Genomic DNA, 25,155 nt, shown 5'->3' with positions numbered 1-25,155 from the left:
TCATCATGAAGCATTGCACTGCATAACTGAGATGAGGACCAGTCTTCCTCCTGTTCACTTTCGTGGCATCCCACGGGCGCTCAATTCCTCTGCAAGTGTAGCTGTGTACACATTATCATCTTAAAATGCAGCAAGGTCATTTCCGCCCACTGTGTTTCAAATTGCATTTGCACCTCATTGTAGGTCTGATCAAACACATCAAGATCGGGTGTGTTTCCAAGTCACCTGCTGTCTCTCCATACCAGTGGGCAGGGAAGGGGGTGCAGATGTCTCCATAAGGCTTATTAAATTGAAGCTGGGGTGTTTGGGGGGGGGAATTCATCAAAATTCAGCATTTCTCAAATTGCAAGGTGGATGTAGATTGTAACTAAAGTTGTCTTGTCATTGGCATCTATCTGTCTCAAGAGACAATGGAGTGCACCTCTGGGGGTGAAGTCTCCTAGAAGCTGCCAGCATGTAGACTGCCAGGAATAGACAAGTTCTTACCAATGTCTTTTATTGAAGCCTCTTGGAGTAATGGCGTTGCTCTGAGTAATCTCCAGGCACACCCCCTTCTTTCCTCAGTTGTCAACAGCCCCACCCACCTTATGGTGGCTGCTTAGGGCCATTTGTCTTCGAGCTCTTTGCTCTCCTACTTCCAATGCTCATCAGGTTCTGGGGGAAGGGGGGTCAGGAATGCTTTCTAGTGATGACGTGTCTCCCATTATCTCCCAACTTTGCCCCTCATCTGCCTCTGAGCTGTGACCTCCCGCAAACCACTGTTGTAAATCTATACTGTCTTCCTCTTCTCTGCAAGGTTCAGGCTGGGGAGGAGGCGGTCGCCACCATTCCTCCTCTGTCCAGTCCCTGGCAGCATGTGACAGTGTCCACACCCCAGAAACAGCTTCGACTGGCCAACTAAATGTTGTGTGTACTTGTTGGATCTCCCTATCCCGTGTTTGCCCACTTGAGTGCTCCGATCTGCAGAACTGGTACTGCTACAGGTGCTGGATAATACCCCGCAGTTGTGAGAAATGGATCTTTTAGAGCAGCAGCACCTGTATTTTTGGAACTCCCTATCTATTTACATCAAGGAGTCTCTCTTCTTGGCACCTGCTTAAATCATTTTTGTTTAGGCAAGCTTATCAGGACATGTGGGCATTGATGAGATATTATCTTTGTTATTGTTAATAAAAATTATTTTTAAATACTTAATTGTTTTGAACTGTTTTAAATGATAATTTCAATATTGCTTGTAAACTGCTTAAGGGTTTTATTACAACCAAGTAGTTTTTGGTTAAATAAATGGAACAAATAATCATCGGCTTCCCAATCTAGCAGTGGGAGTTTAAGGCATACCATGTAAACATGCGTTTGCGCACAGCCTCTCTCTGTAGAAAAGATCTAAGAATCATGTTTCATTATATTTTAAAGGCAAGTGTCCTGCTCTTGTCAATAGAAATATCCATTTTGAGGTATACAGAAGATGCCCTTTGTACCTCAGAAACCAAAGCAAGGGTTGATAAATTATTGGTCCTCCAATGCTAGGGTTTCCATGCTATCATAGCAACTTATATAAGGGAGAAACAGATAAACAAAGTGTCCCTTTGCGCCAGCACAAAATAAACAGACCTAGGTAAATGTGCATCATAATTGATATATGATTCAGAATCCAGCCCTGATTTGCATAGGGAATGTGGGCTACCTCCCTCCCTTTCTTAAACATGAAGTTAAAGTAGGAAACACACCATTATGTATTCTTATGGAGTTCCCATGTTGGCTAATTAGAAGGGGTTAGCATAAGACCGATTCTAATACAACTTTACTTTTCCTTCTAGGTTGATAACGTCCCACCTGACACCATCATCAACTACATGGTGCAGAACTCCAAAGGAAAAGCTCCTGCTTTAACCCATTCACCAGCAGCCCATTCAAAATATACCGAGAACATCCCAGTGAGAACCTTCAGCCAACCACTAAAGCCAGATGACGGATTTGACAGAAAGGCTCTGTTGGCGGCATTAAATGCATATATCTCTCAGAAAGTTGCTGCAAAAAATCTTGACAGAAGTGCTCCTGTTAGCAGGACTAAAGTGTCTCCTCTCTATACCAGTCGGCTTAAGCTTCCTCAGGCTGACCATCTTGATGGGACAATGTTGAAAGAGAAACCAGGAGATATTGAGATGAGGCCACCATTCATAAGGAGGCCTGGACCTGGACTGGTGCCTGGTTCTGTCCAGAGCGATACGAAGGCCCCTCTAACTCCAGTAGATGGTAAGGGATCCATTTAATCTTCGTATGAGTGCTCACCTATTGTTCTAGACCAGGCATAGGCAAACTAGGCCCTCCAGATGTTTTGGGACTACAGCTCCCATCATCCCTAGTTAACAGGACCAGTGGTCAGGGGTGATGGGAGTTGTAGTCCCAAAACATCTGGAGGGCCAAGTTTGCCTATGCCTGTTCTAGACCAGTAATTTCATCTACCGGGATTCTTTAGAAGTTTATCAAGGGATTTGTCAATGAGAAGGTCAGTCTTGGCATGTCCTCTCTCTACCATTGATTGTCCCATGCAATGCACAGCTGCAGGGGAGGGGAAGCATGTGATTCAGTTCAGACTGCTCAGGCCTGAACAGTGCACCTTTTATAAGCAATAAATCACTCCCCATAATCCGCTGCAATGCACACAAGTTCTGTGAGAGTTGTGCAGAGGAGTCAATGTGAAATTACCTGAAAATAAAAATAAAAATTGAAATACATTGTTGTAGTCAAAGGAAGAATAGCCTGAAGTTATTAAGATACCTGCAAGCTTTTGAGCAGCAGTGCATCTAGGTAATTTTAGGACCCAGGCTTACATTCCTCCTCTTTAAGTGTAACATTATTACTTTATAATTGTGAAGTATGCAGTATGAATTTTGAGTATCCTCATAACAAGATCTGGCTTAGTTTCCTTTTTGTAGCTGAATTTGGGGAATAGCCCCACTTTTGTCATTAAGGAAATACCTGCAGAATATGCCACCACCACCACCTATTCAGTATACTGCAAGCAAAAAAGGGTAGCTGCCTCCTACCCCCACTATTCCACATGGTGTAGTGCTTAAAGTTCCAGACTAGGAGACCCAAGATAAAAATGTAATGGGGCATTCAGTAGACTAGAGAGCAATAGGTAAAGGTAAAGGGACCCCTGACCATTAGGTCCAGTCGTGACCGACTCTGGGGTTGCAGCGCTCATCTCGCTTTACTGGCCGAGGGAGCCGGCATACAGCTTCTGGGTCATGTGGCCAGCAGGACTAAGCCGCTTCTGGTGAACCAGAGCAGTGCACGGAAACACCGTTCACCTTCCTGCCAGAGCGGTACCTATTTATCTACTTGCACTTTGATGTGCTTTTGAAGTGCTAGGTTGGCAGGAGCAGGGACCGAGCAACGGGAGCTCACCCCGTCGTGGGGATTCGAACCGTCAACCTTCTGATCAGCAAGTCCTAGGCTCTGTGGTTTAACCCACAGCGCCACCCACGTCCCTCTAGAGAGAGCAATGCACACACACAAATCCAGGAAAGCAGGCACCCCCTGCTGCCCTCTCCATGATTTGACAGGCACAGTTTTCCAACCTTGATAAACAGGGTTTGTTGCTGATGCTGGAGAGATTGAGCAGGAGCTGCAGAAGTGCAACCAACTCTTTGGGCAACACATAGTTAAACAATGGTACCTGGTCTCATTAGGAGGCTATGATGGCTCCCAACTTGGATGGTTTTAAAAGATGACTGGACAAATTCAGGGAGGGTAAGGCTGGCAATGGCTGTTAGCTATGGTGACTATTCTCTTACCCCCCATGGCCAGAACCAGTAATGCTTCTGAATATCAGTTGCTGGAAACCAGTGGGGGAGATTCCTACAGGCATCTGGTTGACCACTGTGAGAACAAGATGTTGGTCTAGATGGGCCATTGGCCTGATCCAGCAGGCTCTTTTATGTTCTTATTTCTCTTAAGTTAACTCCTATGGGGAGCTGGCTCACCTCCCTGTGGCTTTGTGATGTTCTCTGCATGTGAAGAGTTGCAGACAGGCACGATGAAGACACAGCAGCAGTAAGCAGAGCAGGGAGGACTATGTGTAGTGCTAGCAGCTGCCCAAGTGGCTGCTTCCTCCTGCTGCTCCTCAGCTGCAACAGGCCAGTGCTCATGCGCAGCTCAGCAGCTGTGGCTGCAAGTTGTGATTTGAAGCAGCTGGTGGTAGGAGTGCTGCAGGCACTCATCATTTGCTGCTGGGTGGGCAAAACAAAAGGTTTGTTGTGTGACAACAGCCAACGGGAGCGCTAGGAGGTGAAAGCAGGGACCCCACTATGCTAAGGGTTGGGTGGGGGGCCTTAGAATTGGGACCACGTGTTTGTAGGTAGCAGTGCCTTTGCTCTTGTGAATTTAATTTGGCAGAGTCTGCAACATCACAATAGGTACCGTATTTTTTGCACCATAAGACGTACTTTTTTCCTCCTAAAAAGTAAGGGGGGGGGAGTGTGTGCGTCTTACGGAGTGAATGCAGGCTATGCAGCTATCACTGAAGCCAGCACAGCAAGAGGGAGAGCTGTGCAGCGCCTCTTGTTGTGCTGCCTTCCCAGTGAAGCAGGAGGAGGGACAGAAGTGAGCCCTTATGGAGCCGCTTCCGTCCCTCATCCTTCTTCGCTGGGAAGGCAGCACAACAGCCTCAGAGATAGCTGCGCAGCTTGCTCTGGCTTTTCAGGGAGGTAGGAGAAGGGATGGAGGGCAACCCATCAGTCCCTTCTCCCACCTCCTGGAAAAGCCAGCAAGAGCCGCTCTATCTTTAAAGAGCCGTGCCAAGTGAGTGTGTCTGCGGCTCTTGTGGGCTTTTCTTGTTTTCCTCCTCTAAAAACCAGGTGCGTCTTATGGTCGGGTGCGTCTTACAGAGCGAAAAATACGGTGCAATCATTGTCAGCCCTTCTGGGGAGGTATATGCAGTGTTAGGTGGTGTCAGGGACTCAGCGGGAGCACAGGGAGGAGAGGAGATGGAAAGCGAGGGGGAGCAATCCGAGGGCAGCGTAGGAGAATATGACAGCAGCCCGATAGATTCCATGAGCCTCTCCAGCGAATCGGAAGATTCTCAGAAGGGGGCGCCGATGGGCAGGGCAAGGGGCGGCCCAAGGGGGACACCCCAGAAGCAAGGGGCCAGCGGGGACTCCCAGAGCAGCAGTTGGAAATCAGGACCAGCTTCCCCACCAGAGCGTAGTGGGGGGGAGGAGTCCCAGGTGTCAGAGCCCACATATGCACCACCAGCGAGAGAAGATGAGTCAGGGTTGACCACGCCTCCATCGGAGAGCGAGTTAACGGTTAAGAGGAAAGTTGCAGGCTGGGCGCGGCCGCCAAGTTCAAAGGTACAGGCGAGCGGCACAGAAGGTAGCCCGGATAGGGAACCAGGTCCTAAAGCCCGCCGGAAGGAGGGGCAAGAATCGTCAGGGTCAGCGTCAGAGGAGTCCAGGAAGGATGAGACCCTAGCGGGCAGGAGGGCCCAGAGGAGAAAGGAACTTAGGAAGAGGTGGAGCAAAGCGAGAGTCTTAAACTGGTGTGGAGGGGGAGGAGACTCAGACGGGACTTCGCCGGTCTAAGGTCGGGACGTAGAGCTGCACGCTGCGGCTTTAAAATGGAGACTGAATCTCAATAAAGACTTTTGTACATAACTACAGCCTAGCGTTGGTCCTCTGTGAGCTGGGACCTGGAGGCAGCTCTGACAGGTGGAGTTTTCTATTAATGGAAGGTAGGTAATGTTGGTGTGTAGAGCAACCTTTGCCAACCTGGTTCTCTCTAGATGTTTTGGATGACAGTTCCCATCATTGTTGACCATTGGCCAGGATCCTCCCTTCGTAGAAACCTGAAGCATTATACATACCGTGCTTTACATATTGTTTCTCACCGTCTTCTCCTTCGTGTTTTTCTTTTGCTCCCAAATCCCATACACTATTGAAGTGTTGCTATTTAGACAGAAGAGAGCCCAGTGTGTACATGCCCGAAGTGACAGGGTTCATGGTGAGGCAGCTGCCTGATAATAGGTTTCAAAAAAACAATTTTTAATGTAAATGCAAGTCCAGGTGGCCCTGCACATATCTGGAATAGGACTGCTGCTAGAGCAGACTAGGCCCATGCTGATTTCATTATCATGCACTGCCCTATTTCACCTTTCTTAGCAGGAATCTGCAGAGAAGAAATACTTAAAACTTACAGGGAACAATATGCTGCAAAATGCTTTGGATTTTAACAGTTTGGCTTCTGCAGGCAAAACATTACAGAGCAACATGTTTAGGTACAATGTTGACCATTTAAGAAAGGTATTCCCACCCTCCAAATAGTTTCTTTCTCTTTAATATCTGTTCACAAATCAAGTGTTTTCTTAGCTTGTTGCCAGCAGTCAAACATTTTCTAATGAATCTTCCAATATACTTATGCCATATTTTTCAAATTGTGCCTGTGATTGCTCTTGGCTTCTATCTTCAGTGGTTGTCGGGCAGTAGCAGTGCTTCGTATTTTCGGCTTAGTTTTCCTTAAGATGTCAGTCTCCTCTAACAAGAAGCTTATCTTCAGGAGGTATTCCTAGCATCCTAGTGACTGCCCAGTGTGAGAAACAACACACTTCACAGAATGCAGACCATTTCTCTATCTTTGCTTCATTTAATGAACCAGAAAGATCTGCCAAATGTCTTTCAGTGGACTCTGGAGTGGGGCTGCTGGCCATTCATTTTCTCCCGTAGAATTTCTTTCCCCCTTATTTTCATTTTGCTTGAGATTACAACTGTGCTTTCCTATAGACTGTGAAACCTAGGGAAGGGAACTGGGGAGATAAGACATGATAGAATGAAAGAAAAGAAAATGAGTTGAAAACAAATGAAACTGAAATGGAAAGGTTTTATCAACAGGGTTTTTTTATTCAGCAGTCTAGGTTTTCACTGGATTGAACCCAATTTGCAGGGAGGGAGGGGAAAGCCCACCAGACAGCAGTATTAAACTTACATGGTGCTTTATACTGAGCTCATAATTGACCTGTTCAATTGTACACTATAGGAGTTTAAAATAGGCTATGTAAATATCTAAGGATCTCAAACTGGGATCTCTGGTCCTCAGGACATAATCTCTGTGCCATTGTGGTAGCTTCTCATTGGAGGCAGCACCTGGTAGTAGTAGTAGTAGTAGCAGCAGCAGTAATAATAATAATAATAATAATAATAATAATAATAATACCCCAGCCATCTAGCTGGGTTTCCCCAGCTACTCTGGGTGGCTTCCAGCACATATATACAGGACTGCCTTCAGATGTCTTCTAAAAGTTGTGTAGTTCTGCTTGACATTCTGATGGGAGGGTGTTCCATGGGGAGGGCGCCGGTGCCAAGAAGGGCCTCTGCCTGGTTCCCTGTAACTTTGCTTCTCGCAGTCAAGGAACCACCAGAAGACCCTTGGAGGTGGAACTCAGTATCCAGGCACTGGATGGGGGGTGGAGACCCTTCTTCAGGTATGCTCTCTGCTCTGCTTAAACACCACCACTGCCAATGGCCAGATGGTGGCATTTCAGCTACCAGCTCCATAAAGGCAAGATTATCCTAATACTCCTTCTAATTCTAGGATTAGAAGCTCTTCAGTCTGAGCAACCTGTCATTCAGGTGCGGACTGAGTTGCTCTCCAGGCATCCACTCCCACTTATCTGCTGGCTGCTTTAATGGCCTGTCTACTTGACTGCTCTCCTGTCTGTTTCCCAACTTGCCTACTGACCTGCAATCTGCTTACCTCCAGACCTTAATGGATAGAACAGACAAATCCTTGTTGGCCACTGTGAGAACAGGATGCTGGACTAGATGGGCCATTGGCCTGATCCAGCAGGTGTTTCTTATGTTTGATCAGAATCAATTATACACTTCTAGAGTTAATGCTAAATACATTACTTCTGGTAAATGAGCCACCATAGCTGCTACAGGGCCATGAGAATTTGTGTCCTGGGCATTTTAGACTCATCTACCCATATACTATCTGAAACCAAAGGGGTGCATTGGGTGCCAGATGTGAAATATATTGGCATTATTTTCAGCTAACCTGCCCCACTATGCCGTTACAGCTGTACCGTGGGGTTTCTTTTTAAAAAATATTTCATTTTCATTTTTTGTTCTTATACATTTAAATCATTTTCAATTTTTGTGCATCTGAGATTACTTGAATCCCCAGACTTCCCCCTCCCCTCCCCTGGTTTCAAATATTTATGTGTTGTTTCTGTTGCATCTAATTACATTTTTCAAATTCATTTTGTATCCTTTTTTTAACTTTAGTCTTATTACATTATAAGTGTTATAACAATCCTGCTAACCTTTTAAAATATCTACAGTGATCTTTAAGATACTGTACTCTATAGATTTTTCTCGCTCTTTACTAAAAAAATTATCATCTTGGTGTCTGCTCTTCACGGTCATCTTCGCCATTTCGGCATAGTCCATCATCTTGGTTATCCAGTCTTCATTGATTGGGACTTTCTCTTCCTTCCACTTCTGGGCAAAAAGCATTTGTCCACCATGGGGTTTCTCATGGCACGACCCACTTGGTTTTTCAACAGAATTTACCCCAGACTTGCAAATAGCAGCTCACCCAAGTCAAGTAAAGAAAAGGTTGCTTCTGACCAGTGACAGACATTTTGCAAAATACAGTTCTTTCTACCTGCCCCACAGCGTTTAGGCCACAGATGACTAAAGTAGATAAGTTTAGGCTTGTGGGTCATTAGCTTCTGTGATTATATTTGCAAGCTTGATTGCACCATGGGGTGCTTTTATATAGAAGTGTGTAATTATGGCTGTTAATGTAAATGTTCCATTCATTTAAATGTTATCCCACCATGTCTCAAATGAATAGGGCTCATTATAGTAATTTTTAAAAGCATTTTAAATATATATATATATATATATATATATATATATATATATGGCACAAATCCCCCAAGGTAATAAAAAAATAAACAACTCATTCTGGGTTTGTCTAACAGGAATAGAGTATTATTATTATTATTATTATTATTATTATTAACATTTGTAAGTGCCTACATTGTTTCTGGGTGCTGTGCATACATTACAAGATAAGGCAGTCCTTCCCTGCAGGCTCAGACCCTCCAAGTGTCCCTATTTTCCAGGGACAGTCCCAGATTTACAGAAGCTGTCCCAGTTTCTGATTTGATCCCAGAATGTCCTGCTTTTCCTTAGGATGTCCCTATTTTAATTAGAGTAATGTTGGAAGCTATGGTAGGATGTCCCTATTTTCATTGGAGAAGTCCAGTCACGGACGACTCTGGGGTTGCGGCGCTCATCTCGCTTTATAGGCCAAGGGAGCCAACATTTGTCTGCAGACAGTTTTTCTGGGTCATGTGGCCAGCATGACTTAGCCGCTTCTGGCGAACCAGAGCAGCGCACGGAAACACCATTTACCTTCCCACCAGAGCGGTACCTATTTATCTACTTGCACTTTGACATGCTTTTGAACTGCTAGGTTGGCAGGAGCAGGGACCGAGCAACGGGAGTTCACCCTGTCGCGGAGATTCGAACCGCCGACCTTCTGATCGGCAAGCCCAAGAGGCTCAGTGGTTTAGACCACAGCACCACCTGTGTCACATATTATGGAATAGGATGTCCCTATTTGCATTGGAGAAATGTTGGAGGATATGGAGATGATGCAAAAGAGTGAAAAAAGAATGGGTAGGGACAAGGAAAGCAAGAATTAGGGCAGCTTCACCTTAAGTGGCTGACGGATGGGGCTAGGTTGGTCTCCTCCTTGCCGTTATATTTTTCTCCGGAGGTAGGAGGTGCAGCCTTTCAAATGGCTCAAGATCATGTGGATGGTGGCAGAAGCCAGTGTGTGCCTTCTTTGGCTTAGTTGACAAAAAAACCCCCCACAACTTGTGGGTTTGATGAAGGGGTTGTGAGGCAGTGTACGTATTCTGCGTGAGAAAAGGAAGATGGGCCTAAGTCCCTTGAATGATATAAGGGGCACTATGAATCCCAGAAATGAACTCAGCTCTCTTAAGTTCAGCTATTTATTTATTTGTTTGTTTGTTTGTTTCCTAATATTTATATAAGGGACGCAGGTGATGTTGTGCGTTAAACCACAGAGCTTAGGACTTGTTGATCAGAAGGTCGGCTGTTCGAATCCCCGCGACGGGGTGAGCTCCCATTGCTCGGTCCCTGCTCCTGCCAACCTAGCAGTTCAAAGGCCCTTCAAAGTGCAAGTACAGTGGTGCCTCGCAAGACGAAAAGAATCCGTTCCGCGATTCTCTTCGTCTAGCGGTTTTTTCGTCTTGCGAAGCAAGCCCATTGACGGCTTAGCGGATTAGCGCTATTAGCAGCTTAGCGGCTTTTAGCGGCTTATCAGCTTAGCGGATAAGCAGATAAGCGGCTTAGCGGCTTAGAAAAAAGGGGGGGAGGAAAAAAAAGTCGGAAAAACTCACAAGACATTTCGTCTTGCAAAGCAAGCCCATAGGGAAATTCGTTTTGCGAAGCGCCTCCAAAACGGAAAACACTTTCGTCTAGCGGGTTTTTCATCTTGCGAGGCATTTGTCTTGCGGGGCACCACTGTAGATAAATAGGTACCGCTCTGGTGGGAAGGTAAACGGTGTTTCCATGCGCTGCTCTGGTTCGCCAGAAGCGGCTTAGTTATGCTGGCCACATGACCCGGAAGCTGTACGCCGGCTCCCTCAGCCAATAAAGCGAGATGAGCGCTGCAACCCCAGAGTCAGCCATGACTGGACCTAATGGTCAGGGGTCCCTTTACCTTTTTTAATATTTATATACTGCTTGATTGTAACCCCCCCTCAAAGAAACCTCCAAGTGGTTTACAAAAAGAATAAACCAATGAAAAACAACAATTTTAAAGATATTTTTTTTAAGTTCAAAAGTGGAAGTGGATATGCTTTTTAAAATAATTTGTGTGTGGTCTTCTCATTTCACAAAAGAGGAGGGGAGGGGAGTTAGCGACCACCCCAAGCTCATGCAGACTTATTTACGTAACAAGATACAATGGGTTACTTTTCATTCTGGACTGGGTAAAAATGTTCTCAGTCTATTACCTATATTTTGGCACTGTTGGCTATCTCTTTTCAGATTCCTCCACTTACTTTTGTTTACTTTATGTATTTTTCATCTCCAATATCTTTTAATATTTTCTCCTTTGAAAACATCTGTTAATAACACATTCAGAAGTCTGTTGTTTGATTTTCTTTGTAGAAATCTCTGCTTTTTCTCATCTTGCCTCAGATGTCATCTTCCATTTATGTTCTTTGGGGTCATTGATAAACTCATTTCCTTTACTCTGTCCACATCTGACATACATCAGAACAAAACGCAGCTAAAACTCTCATTTGAACAGACAGAAGATCCAATATAGTTCAGAAAACATTTATTTACATTTTGTATTGTAGCATAAACAAATGAGATCAGGGTGCTTGTGTTAAAAGACAAGCCACTGGCATATTTATTTCCTGATATTGATGAAGATTAGGTCATAAAAATATAAATTATTATTATAAATGTAAATTAGCATGGATATATCATTAGATATTAAATTATATTTCAGCAACAAAAAATAACTGTCCTTTCCAGGCAGGCAGGAGCCTGCATATACAAGACAGGTCAGCCCCACCAAGCAGTTGGCTATCTGATAGTGAGTAGCTGGGTTAATGCTGAATGGTTGTTTAGCAAGTACCACAGCGAGCAGCGCCTGGAATATCTGTATGTGCAAATTCTGTTGGCAGCAGCAATATGGCTCCAAATATAATCGGGGCAAGCATTTTGGTGGCTGAAAATTGTAGGGCTTAAACAGAAATTATAGGAAGATTTGTCAGGGCTGGGAGTCAGGCGTAGGTCGCCAACAAAGCAATAATGCACCTGAGGTCAGTGACGTTAACTCTTTATTCAGGGAAACAAACCACAACTCAGCCTAGTGGTTTCCAGGAGGTCTTACCATGATGAAGCAGTTGCAGTAGGACTCCTCCTTTCCAGGGGCTTTCCCACACAGTCTCAGGCTTCGTTTGTGCACAACAACCCTCTACTCTTCCCGTTTCATTTCTCTGTGTGTTCTAGGAGACCAGAAGGGAGGGGAGCTGGTCACAGCAGGATAGCGAGACTCCCTGGATTCTGCTCAGAGTCTGAAGTGTGCTCTGCTGCAGCTTCTTCCTGATCATTAAACCCTGTTACCTCTTCTGCTTCTGTCACCTCCTCCTCCTCCCTGTCTGCTCCTTCCCCCTCTGATGACTCATCGTTGTCCCACCACCAATCTGGCTCTGAGCCTTCTTCCCTTGGGGATTCCTTGGCTGGTGCCTCCCCATCTCCCCGCACTCCTCCACATCCAGCCAGTCCATGACAGTTTTAAAACATGGCAATCTCCTCTGAGCTGCTCCTTGTCTCTTCAAGTTGGGAACTTCTGAGTGGAGAGTTTTAAGGCAATTTTGTTGGCTGGTGCACCTTGCATTTTGATTGGTTCGTTGAACCACCTGTCCTGTTTGGAGGCTGGGAGGTAGGTCTGTGGAAAGCTCCACCTGGGAATTTGTGTCGGGTAGAATGATAAGATTCTGATGAGAACCCTCTGTTTCATGGCCAGTATTGGATAGACTTCACAGTGATGGGCCATGACACTCTTGAGATCTCCCCATTGCCTCCCCCACCCTCCAGTTAAGCCCTTTACGTGACTGGGTAAGTCAAATTGATATTGCTGCTTCATAATTCAGTCTCTGCTTCTTTTGGGGACACCTAGTAGAAAAATAGCTCTGGTCCTTTTATTTTTTTCAGCAGACTGCATGTTTCTTATATGTAATTATATTGATGTGCCCTCTATTTTTACCCTGCAAAAACTACATTATGGTTGACTGAGTGTAATCATAATTTGTTTCTATAGTTAAGCAGCTTTAGTACAGCATAAGTTGATTTTGTTAGGAAGACTTGATATAGGGTTTGTAATGGGGAGGGGAGGGAGAGACCACTAATGTGATAAAATAAATACTTTTTTTGTCCTCGGGATACAGGCCTTCCTGGATAAGCCATATTGGTCTGGGAAAAGTTTCGCCACTAATTTATCCCAAATCAATTGTTTCAGTAGGGCAAGGCATGTCCGGTGAGAAAAGTGATCTAATTACTGATTCATATAAGAAGATAATCCCATGAATTAGTAACATCGAAACTATTCAATAAACACATTTGAATAAGAGGGGAGAGAGAGAAAAACATTACCAAGGCTATATTTATGAATACAGATTAGCACAGAATAATGTAGTCGAGACTTCATAGATAATTAAATAGCTCCTACTGAGGACTGGAGCAGAGACTACAATGCTTCGTTTCTCTTTTCCTTGCACATACCATCAGACTTTTCATAAGTAATCAAGTTTCTCCTCCCTCTCTCCCTCCCTTCCCAAGAAATATTTATTCAGGATGTTCTGAGGGACCTGAAGAAACATCATGTGGATGTAGATAAGTTGAGCCCGCTAGAGCTGGACGAGATGGCAGATATCATTGCTGATGCCATTCAAGCTGTTGATGTAGATGAAGAAAAGAAGAATGCCACTGGGAAGGTTGGAGGAGAGGCAGAAGAGAAGAGAGTGGATGCCGAAGGAAAAGATGATTATGAGATGGGATTAATGAGCGCCGGTTACCCTTTACAAGGTACAGTATTCACCATGGCAGCTTTCCTTTCCTTTCTAAAGGAATTCAGTCTTAAAACAACCTTGCACAAAGATGCAAAGAGGAGGAACCTACCTGCTCACCTGTCCCACTGCAGGCTCACTGCCCTGTCGTCCCTGCTGCTTGCTAGCTCCCCTCCACTTATCATTGCCTTACCATTTGCTTCCCAGACCAAGATATTTTGCTGCCTGAGGTGAAGGACAAGATGGTTCCTCCCTGGCACATTCCACATACTGAAGTCAAACAGCCTGGCTACCGAATCTTACTTCAGCACTAGTGACAGGACAGCAGCCAACACCACAGCAAGCTAGTTCAGGGGACGGGGACAGGTTGTGTAACCCACAATTCTACCCTCTAACAGATGAGACCGGTCCCGGGGGCAGGGGGTTAGGAGGAACACCCAGGGTGGTTCCACTGCTGCCCCACAGCATCTGTTCCCTGAGGAGATTATGCCACTTTGCCCAATACTAGGGCCGTTCATGTAGCTTCGCTTTCCTCCTGCCATGATTATATTGTGTTCAGAGGGTGGGATGGGTGCAATTCACTCAATCCCAACTTTCTGTGGGCAATTAGATGAGTGCAGGTTGCTCCATGATTTAAAGGAGGAGATAGCTGTTTGGGGAATGTAATTCCCACACATCTACCTCCCCATTAAAATTGCAAACTGCTGTCTCTATGCAGCTATTATCAACATAGGGGCAGTGAACCTCCTTGGATTGGGAATGCTGTGGAGGGGTAGGTTAAAGCCTGCTCCCCAATGTTTCCTATTTACACAATATTACTGTTGCTATTAGTAGTGTGGAAACAGTACACTCTTCCTGGACACCCAGCTGATGGCTGATTGTAGGAAAAGGGGACTGGGGCTTCCTGGGCTTTGGAGTCCTGTGTGTTGCCCACCCTTGTCCTAAGCAACGAACTGATGCAATTAACTCATTCCGCCACTGCCACCTTAAGATACATCTGCATTTTCATGATGCTTAATTGTTCACTTGGTTAACTGATAGCACTGTTGTAAACAATTTAGATGCACCTCGTGAACAGGGCCGGATTTAGGTTTGATGAGGCCCTAAGCTACTGAAGGTAATGGGGCCCTTTATATGTCCAGAAGTCCTTTGTCAACAACAAATCACCACTGTTTTTTTGTGTTGACGATATGCTGTATGGTAATTTATGGACCTAATAGGTATCTAAAGCCATTTGCACATAACAAAATGTGTATTTTATCAAAGTAAGTGTTGATATGAAATGCAATTAAGAAGTATATTTTGGGGGGGGGCAAGAAAGTGGGGCCCTAAGCTATAGCTTGTTTAGCTTATATATAAATCCGGCACTGCTCATGAACCAGACACTGCATTTAAGTGACCTGCTAAGATAATTAGCCATCAGTATGTATTGCAGGAGTTTGAACTAAATTACTCTCATGGTACCTTCCAACTCTATGGTTCTATGATTCTATGACCCATTCAGGAAAAGTAGGGCAGACATGGTACTAATTTGTTTTGGAGAAGTCGTAGTTTTGAGGCCTGATAAAAAAAAACATGTACCATCCAGTAAGAGTGGCTGTGTGTTCCCAAATTCAGTTTCCTCGTCCCACTCTCACACAGGTAATTAGTCCTCTTATTAAGCCTTACAGCACCTTGTGTTCATTGATCAAATAGGTGCATGCAGATGCATGTGACAGGAAACATGTAAACAGCACATTGATTTGCATGTGGATCATTTAAAAGTGTCTGAGTTTATTGCTGTGGATAAAAATGAGATGTGAACAGCTCCATTGTTAGGTCATTTTGTGACTCATGTGAGAGATGCACAAAAATCTGTTTTTCATGCTTATAAGCCTCTCAAAGGCTTCCTGTTCCTATCCTAAAACAGGCAATTTGGTATCCCGTATTTACCTCTGAGTAGTCACAATAACCGAGAAACCATTATTTTGAAGTGCCTACTTTATTAAAATAAAGGATTAGATGAGCACATGAAATCCATTTTTCCATGAAAAGTGCCTGAAACGTAAATCTGTTGCCTTTCTGCATTTATTACTGTAGCCATTATTTCTATGCTAGCAGAAAACATGGTATTGATTTTTTTTTTAAGGCACTGGTAAACAGAGGTAAATTCGTCGCCATACGATTGAACTAATTAATATAATGCACTCTTACAGTACTGCTTCCATTGATCTTCCATTAGCAAGCTGTCCAAATGGAGTCAAAGTGACAAACCTGATCTATGCTTTTACTTTCGCCTTTCAGCGGCAACATCTTAATGTTTAATGTACAGTAAATAACACCACAATCTATAGAAAAGCAAAGCCAGTACAGCAGTGTCTGCATTACACACGTAATCTTCTATAATGTCCCACAACACATGCTTGTTCAATGTTCCCACAGATGAAGGGGCACAGAATGAAGATGCCAGGACTAAAAATGAGGTAAATTGCATGTTTAAATATAAATATTGACAATCCATTGCACCAAATGCTCGTCATCCGAGATATGCTAAATATAATGTAATAAAAATAATTGATGTTCAGTTTACAACACAGTGACAACAGTGGAACACAGACGGAGGTGCACTTGCAACCATCAGTGGATTTCAGACAGTGGGAGTGGGGGCGTTAGCAGCAGCTAGCAGGGGAAAAATTATGTTTTGTCACTCGCCAGTATTGCTCCTTTACCCCCCAAAATCAGTGAATGCCACCCCTCTCCAATTCACCACCTGTAAATGCACCAGCAAAATTCAGAGTAGCATTTTCATTCACCTCTAAAAACTGGATGAGATATGTGTGCTATAGATGCCTCAGCTAATTTGCTAGTTTGTTCCTTTATTAAATTTATATGCTGCCCATGGTGGCAAAAACATAAGGCAGCCCTGCCCTGTTCCGCACCTTTTTGTGACATCTTTATGACATTTTCAGGTCACTTCTGGGTTTGGCGCAATGCACGTGTGTACGGCCGCGCACATATTGGATGTGCCTAAAACACATTTTTATTTTAAAAAATAACCAATTAAAACACATAAGATATCTAAAAACAATAAAATGTTTAAAATATTTTATAAAAACAATGAAGCAGAATAAAACATCTGAAGCAAATATAACCAAATCATGCATCTGGATAGGCCCACCAAACCATAAATGTTTTCAGCAGACATCTAAAAGAATGCAGTGATGGTACCTGCCTAGTGTCAATAGGCAAGGAGTTCCACAGTACAGGTGCCACCACAATAACCACTACAGCTAAACAATAATAATGTTGTTTAAAATCCAGCTTTGGTTCATGTGGACTGTACACACTGTTATTGAAGTTATGATGTGTGGCCTTGATTTTACAGAAAAGGGGTATAAACAGAAATGAGCTTCCCTTCCCAGAAGAGTTTATAGGGGCTTGGATTTCTCCCAGGCATCCCTTGACTTAAGATTTCCATGCATGAAAAATTAATGTGTATGGGGCTTGAAATGAAGAAGGAGGAAGATCTGGTCTCAGTTACACAGTTTTATGGTAATGCAGGAAATGATTTGGGACCCAGTTATGGCTTGTGTGAGTAGGGCCAGGTTTTGTGTGCCGCTCTTAAGGTGAAGGACCCCTGGACGGTTAAGTCAAATCATTAATATATATATATATATATATATATATATATATTCCAATTTTGAGGATTACAAAAAAGACAAACAATCCAAGAGGAAAAAAAGAAAAAAGAAAAAGAAAAAACACACAAATCCAACCTTTACATAACTTTCTTTCCTTTACTTATTTCCTTGACCTCCTCACACCTCCCTTTTTTGTATTCTAGTTCAATTAGATATTTCAGCAAATCCTTTCCATCCTTGTTATTATCCTAAAAAAAATTATCTTGATATACTATATTTTTACATTCTCCTCTTTCACTAATTACCAATCCATTTTTACTTAATCCTTAATATCATTTCTGCTAAAACCACAAAACTTCATTCCAACATCCTTCTAACATTCCTTAATTTTACAATATTTCTGTAAATAAACTTTAAATTTCTTCCAATCTTCTTCCACCAACGGTTAAGTCAAATCAAAGGCAACTATGGGATTGTGGCACTCATCTCGCTTCAGGCCGAGGGAGCTGGCATTTGTCCACAGCTTTCCAGGTCATTTGGCCAGCATGACTAAACCACTTCTGGCACAACGGGACACTGTGACATAAGCCAAAGAGCACGGAAATGCCGTTTACCTTCCTGTCACAGCGGTACCTATTTATCTACTTGCACTGGTGTGCTTTCGAACAGCTCGGTTGGCAGCACCTGGGACAGAGCAACGGGAGCTCACTCCCGCTGGTGGGGATTCGAATCGCCAATCTTCCGATTGGGAAGCCCAAGAGCCTCAGTGGTTTAGACCACAGCACCACCTGTGTCCCTATTGTGCTGCTCTTAACACCACCTAAGAACGTGCATGGGAATGGAACTTCACAGCAGATTTTAATTGAATTTCAAGTCATGTTTCTGAAACACAAAGCAAAAGAAGAATCCAGAATTTGGTCTTAGACAGTTCCCCCCTCCAAAGAGTTAAGAATTTAGACTAAGTGATGGGGCTGTTTCTAGATCTCAAGGCTAGCTGATTTGAAAGACCCAGAATTTGAAATCATAACTTGGTGGAAAGACTTGGTGGCCTCATGCCACTGTTAGCGGGAAGACTTGAACTGCGTCAAACAGGAATGTCTAGGGCTGCTTTGTGTAACATAAGGCTGGGCAAAAAGAAATTAATGATAATGCTTTAGGTTTAGACATACTTCAGTGCTTCCAAAAGATGAAGCCTCTTAAGAGCAGTCCAATTTAAGAAGAGAAAAGCAGTTTCGGGGAAAATACAGGCAACATTTTCTAAGCTGCAATCTAAGAGCTGTCAAAAGTTGCACCCCAGGCTAAAGTGATTTCTAGTTTTCATCTTTCATAAGTGGACAACAATGTCTACTCATGTACTTAGGTATAGCTTCAGGATTCTGTTAGTTTTGTGCCCTTGAATTTCACATAGATACCCCATTAATGCGTGTTCAAAATTGTTATGAATGACACTACTTGTTTTTTATTTTTGTAATATAGGAGAACCATTTGAGTAAAAAACTACTTGATTTCCTGAATGAGGATATCACAACTGAAAATCTTCTTAGGGAGCCCATGTCCAAAGAATCTTTTAAAACAGAAATGAAGAAGTCAGAGGATTTAGATCTCTCCTCCTCATCCTCTGAGGAAGTGAAGGTTGGGGTTGAAAATGTGAAGAGCGAAACATTCTCCAGGGAGTTGATAGCTGAAAAGAAAGCTGAGTCGGAACCTAACTCTCAAGAGCTGACTGAGCTTCATCACTGGATTAAGAATACTTTGATTCAGGATAAAACTGTCTATGAAGAAAATCAAAATAAATTGGGAGAAGGCCTTCAGCTGGATGCCAAGCCTTCTAAAGGGGATGAATATGGATACATCGTGACAGAGAAAGAGTAAGTATAAATTTTTGTTTGTGTCTGTGTGTGCATATATGTGTGTTTAAAATATAGAATGGTTAAAATAGGTTATTTGTGAATACTGAAATATTTATTTAATTTTTCAAATGTATGTACTGGGTTTTCCCAGTAGTGATGTATGGAAGTGAAAGCTGGACCATAAAGGAGCCTGATCGCCGAAAAATTGATGCTTTTGAATTCTGGTGCTGGAGGAGACTCTTGAGAGACCCATGGACTGCAAGAAGATCAGACCTATCCATTCTTAAGAAAATCAGCCCTGAGTGCTCGCTGGAAGGACAGATCATGAAGCTGAGGCTCCAATACTTTGGCCACCTCATGAGAAGAGAAGACTCCCTGGAAAAGACCCTGATGTTGGGAAAGATGGAGGGCACAAGGAGAAGGGGACGACAGAGGACGAGATGGTTGGATAGTGCTCTCGAAACTACCAGCATGAATTTGACCAAACTGCGGGAGGCAGTGGAAGACAGAAGTGCCTGGCATGCTCTGGTCCATGGGGTCATGAGGAGTCGGACACGACTAAACGACTAAACAACAACAAATGTGCCCCCAGGTCTGCTAAATATCCAAGCAGCTCACAGTAACATCCAAGAAACAGTGTCTGTAGTTCAAAATACTAGAACAGCAAATAATGTAAAACCTGCGGCATCCATTTCAAAGCTAAGAGTAAAATTTAAAGTGACCTTATCAGTGTGATATCTTTTAAAAACTTTTTTTTAAAAAAAAGTCACCCAAATGCTTTTTTGTTATCTACTATCTCCCTGAACTGCTTTGACAGAAAAGCCAGAGCTTCCACATTTCCTGTGAAAATACATAAAATGAAGGCCATTTATCTGCTTCTCGCACTGTCCTTTGGTGGCCTTGTGGACTGCAGAGTACATTAGTAGCAGTATTAATGGTTTTACAGATGTGCTCTTTGAATATTAGGCTTCACAGTGCAAAATATGATGAATGTTGTACATTAGGATTCTTGGCCCAATTTTCCTGTGGTAAATATTGGAAATAGCACTGCTGTTGTAGGCGAGACAAATGCTAAAATCAAATGCATACTTAGGAGTAAACTCTACTGAACTCATCAAGGCTTTCTTCTTGCCAAACATATCTAGGATTGGGCTGTGTGCATCTCTTCATTTAAGCAGTTGAGCCCTGGTCAGTGTGGTGCTGATACAATTTACGCTGGGAACATTCTTCTGTTCATAGGCAGATAGGTTGTGGAATTCGAGTTTGCTTATTGTACCTTGGCTTCCAGAAACACTGCCTGAACAATTTAATACATGCCACTGTTCTCTGTAATGTAAGGCTGCTGGGGGAAAGGGACCCCGGAACAGATAGTTGTCACCAGGATATTTTAAGTAAACCACTGAGCTTGTCCAAGTTTTTCCTCAGTCCTTTAAAAAATAAAAGAAAATACCGTAATTTTTGCACCATAACACTCACTTTTTTCCTCCTAGAAGGTAAGGGGAAATGTCTGTGCGTGTTATGGAGGGAATGCCTACGGGTGGCATGCCTACGGATTTTCCTCCTCTAAAAACTATGTGCGTGTTATGGTTGGGTGCGTGTTATAGAGCGAAAAATACGGTAAAACTTCTGGGTGTGTTAATAATGCCCTATTTACCTTCTGAGCTGAGTTGGAAAGGACCACAAGTTTCCCTGCAATGCTCAAACCCACAACCCTTAGATTAAGAATACTGTCCTCTACAGACTGAGCTATCCAATCCGTGAATGATTGGAAACATGGTTTTTTCTAACTATGGTGGAGGGCCAGGACACCTGTGGACCTCCTGATGGTGTTTATCCACAACTCCTATGATTCTGCCAACAGACCATGCTGTGTGAAGTAGATGGGAGCTGAAGTCCAACAACAACTTGAGAGCTGCAGGTTCCCTATTCCTACCAAAGGGGTGTGCTGAATGCACTTAACAACAACAACAACAACTTCTATTTATTTAGCTCATTTTTCTGTAGGTTCACATAAATTTCACCAGAAAGAAATGTGTAGACACCCCTCCATACATTTCAGGGTCGTACACCAAATCATAGAATTTGTAGAGTTGGAAGAGAACCACAAGGGTCATCTCATCCAGCCCCCTGCAATGCAGGAATATTTTGCCCAAGGTGGGGTTCGAATCAACAACCTTGAGATTAAGCGTCTCGTGCCCCCTACCAGCTGAGCTATCCCAGCTGCTACAGTATGTTCTAAATCTAAGCACAAAGTAGCCTTAAGTAACGTGGATTTGAAGAGGGCGTGCTTTGACTGGAGAGTAAAAGAATGGAGGGAGATGATAACAGAGACGAGTTAACTGGTAGATTATGGGGCCAAGTGGTCTGTCGTGGTCCAGTTGCTCTTTCTGATATGCGGAAAGGAGCGGTGCGATAGCAAGAAGCAAAGAAGGATGGTGGTAGAGCCTAGAGCACAGGCAGCTGTAAGGTTAAGTTACATTCAATGGTTAGTGTCAGTTTGGAGAAGGACCTTAAGATTAAATAGAGAGTGAAGAGAGAGAGGTTTGCAGCATAGAGGCCTGGAGCAAGCAAAGCTTATTCCTTTATTATCAAGACCAATTCCCCAGCTGAAATTTGGTAGAGGTTTAATTTCTCTGAATTATGGAAATATATGTAACATAGACACTCTTGACATTTTCATAGTTCAAGGATGTCAAAGCTATGCAGTTGTAAGCAAGTTTTTTTCCTTTTAAAACAAAAAAAAAAAAAAAACCAACACAGCTTGCGAGAGATAAAGAAAGCAATAGAACGCAACTAAAAATGATACCTGGAGTCCTAAGCTTTTTTTATTTTTAATACCGTTTATTCCTATAATCACCTCTTGCTTTATTGAAACTGTACATTGTGGTTGCTGGGTTGCTGCTTGTCAGAATTTTATTAGCAGAAGTGGTTATAATAAAGGAACTAAATCCTTTCAGCAGAAATGAACCCTCTGTTGGTAAAAGGGGTCTTGCATATTCATGCACAGAGGTTAATAGCTTGGAGTTCTTTTTCACTTTGCGATTTCAGATGTAACTGGGGGCGGGGGGGGGATTGCAGTCAGCAGTATGGTTAGAAAGATGTCAGAGGTGATTCATTCACACTTGGATTCTCAGTGTGTGTGTTTTTGTTGGCTCCAGAGCCTTGATTCAAGGAAATTGCTTCACTGTACTGTGAAGACCAGGTATTTTAATTGTGTCATAGAGCAGAGACAAATATTTTCCTCAAAAGTTCCCAAAGAAGTGATTTGTGATAGTTTTGAAGATTTGTCAAAATGGCAGCCTGCTTATCAGTACAGTGGTACCTTGGGTTACAGACGCTTCAGGTTACAGACTCTGCTAACCCAGAAATAGTATCTCGGGTTAAGAACTTTGCTTCAGGATGAGAACAGAAATCGCGCGCCAGCAGCGCAGTGGCAGTGGGAAGCCCCATTAGCTAAAGTGGTGTCTCAGGTTAAGAACAGTTTCAGGTTAAGAACAGACCTCCGGAACAAATTAAGTACTTAACCTGGGGTACCACTGTAGTTAGAACAAATAGGTCACTCCTGCTATTTGTTGAGTGACCTTTCAGTGACCTGTACTGATCCATAGTAAGTACAAGTGCTACTCTTAGGGGTGAGTTGACAGTTTCAGTATAGGCATTTGTCTGGCAAATCCTCTCAGGTGCTGCTTCAGCATTTTATTTTGGGTGGAAAGTGTTCAAAACGGGTAACTTCCCTGTATGCTGGTCCTTCCTGCAGAATTTGACCTCAGTCCATGATATGGATGCTACGCCCGTTCCCTATAGTAAATCCAAAAGCGTACAAGTTAAATGTGCATAAGTTATTCTTCATAACTTTCCTTCCAGAAGAGCTAGAGACTTTTTTTTAATAAAAAAATGGAAGCTCAGAGCTTGGCACCAAAAAAGGCCCTCATGGGCATTGGGATAGAAATACGCACCCTAATCAACTAGCCTCCACAGACGTGTTGGGGACTGGCTGTATGGATGATGAGTGGTTGGAGGCAGCAACCAGGAAACCCTCAAGGGAAACCCCAGAGGAGGAAGGCTCAGAGCCCTGGGATTGGTGGTGGAACACTGAGGAGAGGTCAGAGGGGCTGGATGCTGAAGGGGCAACAGGGTTTTGTGAAGAGGGAGAGCCTGTGACAGAGAGCATTTCCGACTCAGAGGATGAAGCAGAGGAGTGGGGGCAAGAGCCTTCAGAATAATACAGGGAGCCTGCCTCTCCTTGATTCTCTCCAAGGACGAACAGAGTGATGCATAGAGCAGAACAGATATTAGAGCCATCCAGACACAGTTTGAGACTGCTTGGGAAACATCTGGGAAAGGAAGAGCCTTAGAGGGAGCTGGAGGCAGAGACCGTCAGTTCTGGCAACTGCTCTATAGGGGTAAGACTTACTGGGAAGTGTTGCTGAGCTGTATGCTGTTTCTTTGAATAACCTCTCTGACAAACTCTGCTTCTTGCTTGCTGACCCATGTTTGACTCTAGCCCTGACAAGGAGTTAAGGAAAGGAAGAGTGGTAACAACACAACAAACTGAAATATTAAAATTCAACAATGGCAATTCATTGTTTGTTCCAAAGGTATCCTCTCAGTCAGCAATGTATATTAATAACTTGGGGTGGGCAGGCAAATTCCACTCGTACTGCACATATCTGCACTTATTCTAAGGGCATTGCTGGAGGAAAGGCCTTGGAAAATAAGGGTAAGAAAGGCAGGGGTATATGAAAGGAGAAGGCAAAAGCCCAATAAAGGAAATGGATCAAGGAAGTGCAAAGAGAAAGACTGGAGGAAGGTGATACACGTCAGTGAGGGGAAGGGTGAAGACTGGGGTGAGGAAGGAAAGAGAAAATTGATACAGAGGGGAGAAGCACATGATCAGGAGGCTGCAGAAGTAAAGAAGGTTGAAGGTCACACGTTGATTCTACGAAACCTTTGACTACACATCTCTTGTTTTCCAGGAATCGGCAGAGATATCTACTTAGCGCTATGATATTTTCTGGCTAAATAAATCCTGGCTGTGTTTTACGAGTGGGAAAATAAAGTCACTTTAAAAAAAACAACCCCACACAAATCCACACCTATTACAGAGCCAAAGCAGCAGCAACGAAACCTTATATAACCATTGGAGAGGAATTTCATTCTGTAGCATGTAGTAGGAAGAGCTCATATATTTCTGAAGTTCTTGGGAAAGGATGGGATTCGCTTCAATCTCAACACTTTGCAGAATCTTTGCAAAGCTTTCGGGGAAATTGGAAGTTACAGACTTACAGGTTCCAAACCCATAATGAACCTCCCAAAGTTCGAAAATAATTGATTCAAATTTCCCCACTTTTGTGTATTTATCTAGCTCATACCCCACCCTTCCAAAGTAGAAGGCGCCATTGGTTATAAAACCATCATAAAACAACTTCACTATTAAAGAGGTTCAAAAATTAATAACATTTACACTCACCAGGTCTATATGCTTTCACCATCTGTTGCATTTAAGAGATTGCAGATGGTCCTGCTTCCTTCCAGTGCTATTCATGCTTTTGTTGCTTCAAAGCACACAACTCTCTACAGCCTTATTTTACTCTTGCCTCTGATCCTCTTCCCATTGTGCCTGGTGACTCCAGATTAAGTTAAAGGAAGCAAATGGTTCCCGGGTGTCTTTTATTTTTTTGGCCACCCCCCACCCTGCTCGATTGTGGATGGTCAACAACCATCCTGTGTGCCCAATGTTTATGAGATTACTCTAGAATAAATTGCTTTGCAGATTGCATAGCAGTTTTAATCCATAGTAGGAAATGGATTACTAAGAACTATATTGTATGTGTTCTAAAAAAAGTAAAAAAGTTTTGTTTGTGGATGAAATCTTTCCTAATACTTTACTACTGCTCTGCCATAGCAGCATGTGGCGAACCAGGCATCAAACTATATGATCCCCCAGATACAAGAAGCTAGCAGTTAAAACTACCTCAATCTTCATTTCTTCCTAGTGGTGATAGCTGTATAACACTGTTTTAAGGATCAGTGTGCATGATTGACCTGAACACTATTC

At 43.4% G+C, this 25,155-nt stretch overlaps 1 protein-coding gene across 1 annotated transcript in view; it reads left to right on the top strand.

The window, feature by feature from the left end:
• Positions 1 to 25,155, top strand: part of PTPRN2 (protein tyrosine phosphatase receptor type N2) — a 643,066-nt gene that overhangs the window by 191,414 nt on the left and 426,497 nt on the right. Inside the window, exons 6-9 of the mRNA XM_079996433.1 lie at positions 1,818 to 2,253; positions 13,401 to 13,646; positions 16,049 to 16,089; positions 18,724 to 19,115. Coding sequence (XP_079852559.1) covers positions 1,818 to 2,253; positions 13,401 to 13,646; positions 16,049 to 16,089; positions 18,724 to 19,115 — 1,115 coding nt within the window. The remainder of the gene's footprint in view (positions 1 to 1,817; positions 2,254 to 13,400; positions 13,647 to 16,048; positions 16,090 to 18,723; positions 19,116 to 25,155) is intronic.

This window comes from Podarcis cretensis (genome assembly GCF_951804945.1).
Source record: "Podarcis cretensis genome assembly, chromosome: 12".
NCBI classification, from domain to species: domain Eukaryota; kingdom Metazoa; phylum Chordata; class Lepidosauria; order Squamata; family Lacertidae; genus Podarcis; species Podarcis cretensis.
This window is presented reverse-complemented; position numbering and strand designations above follow the sequence as displayed.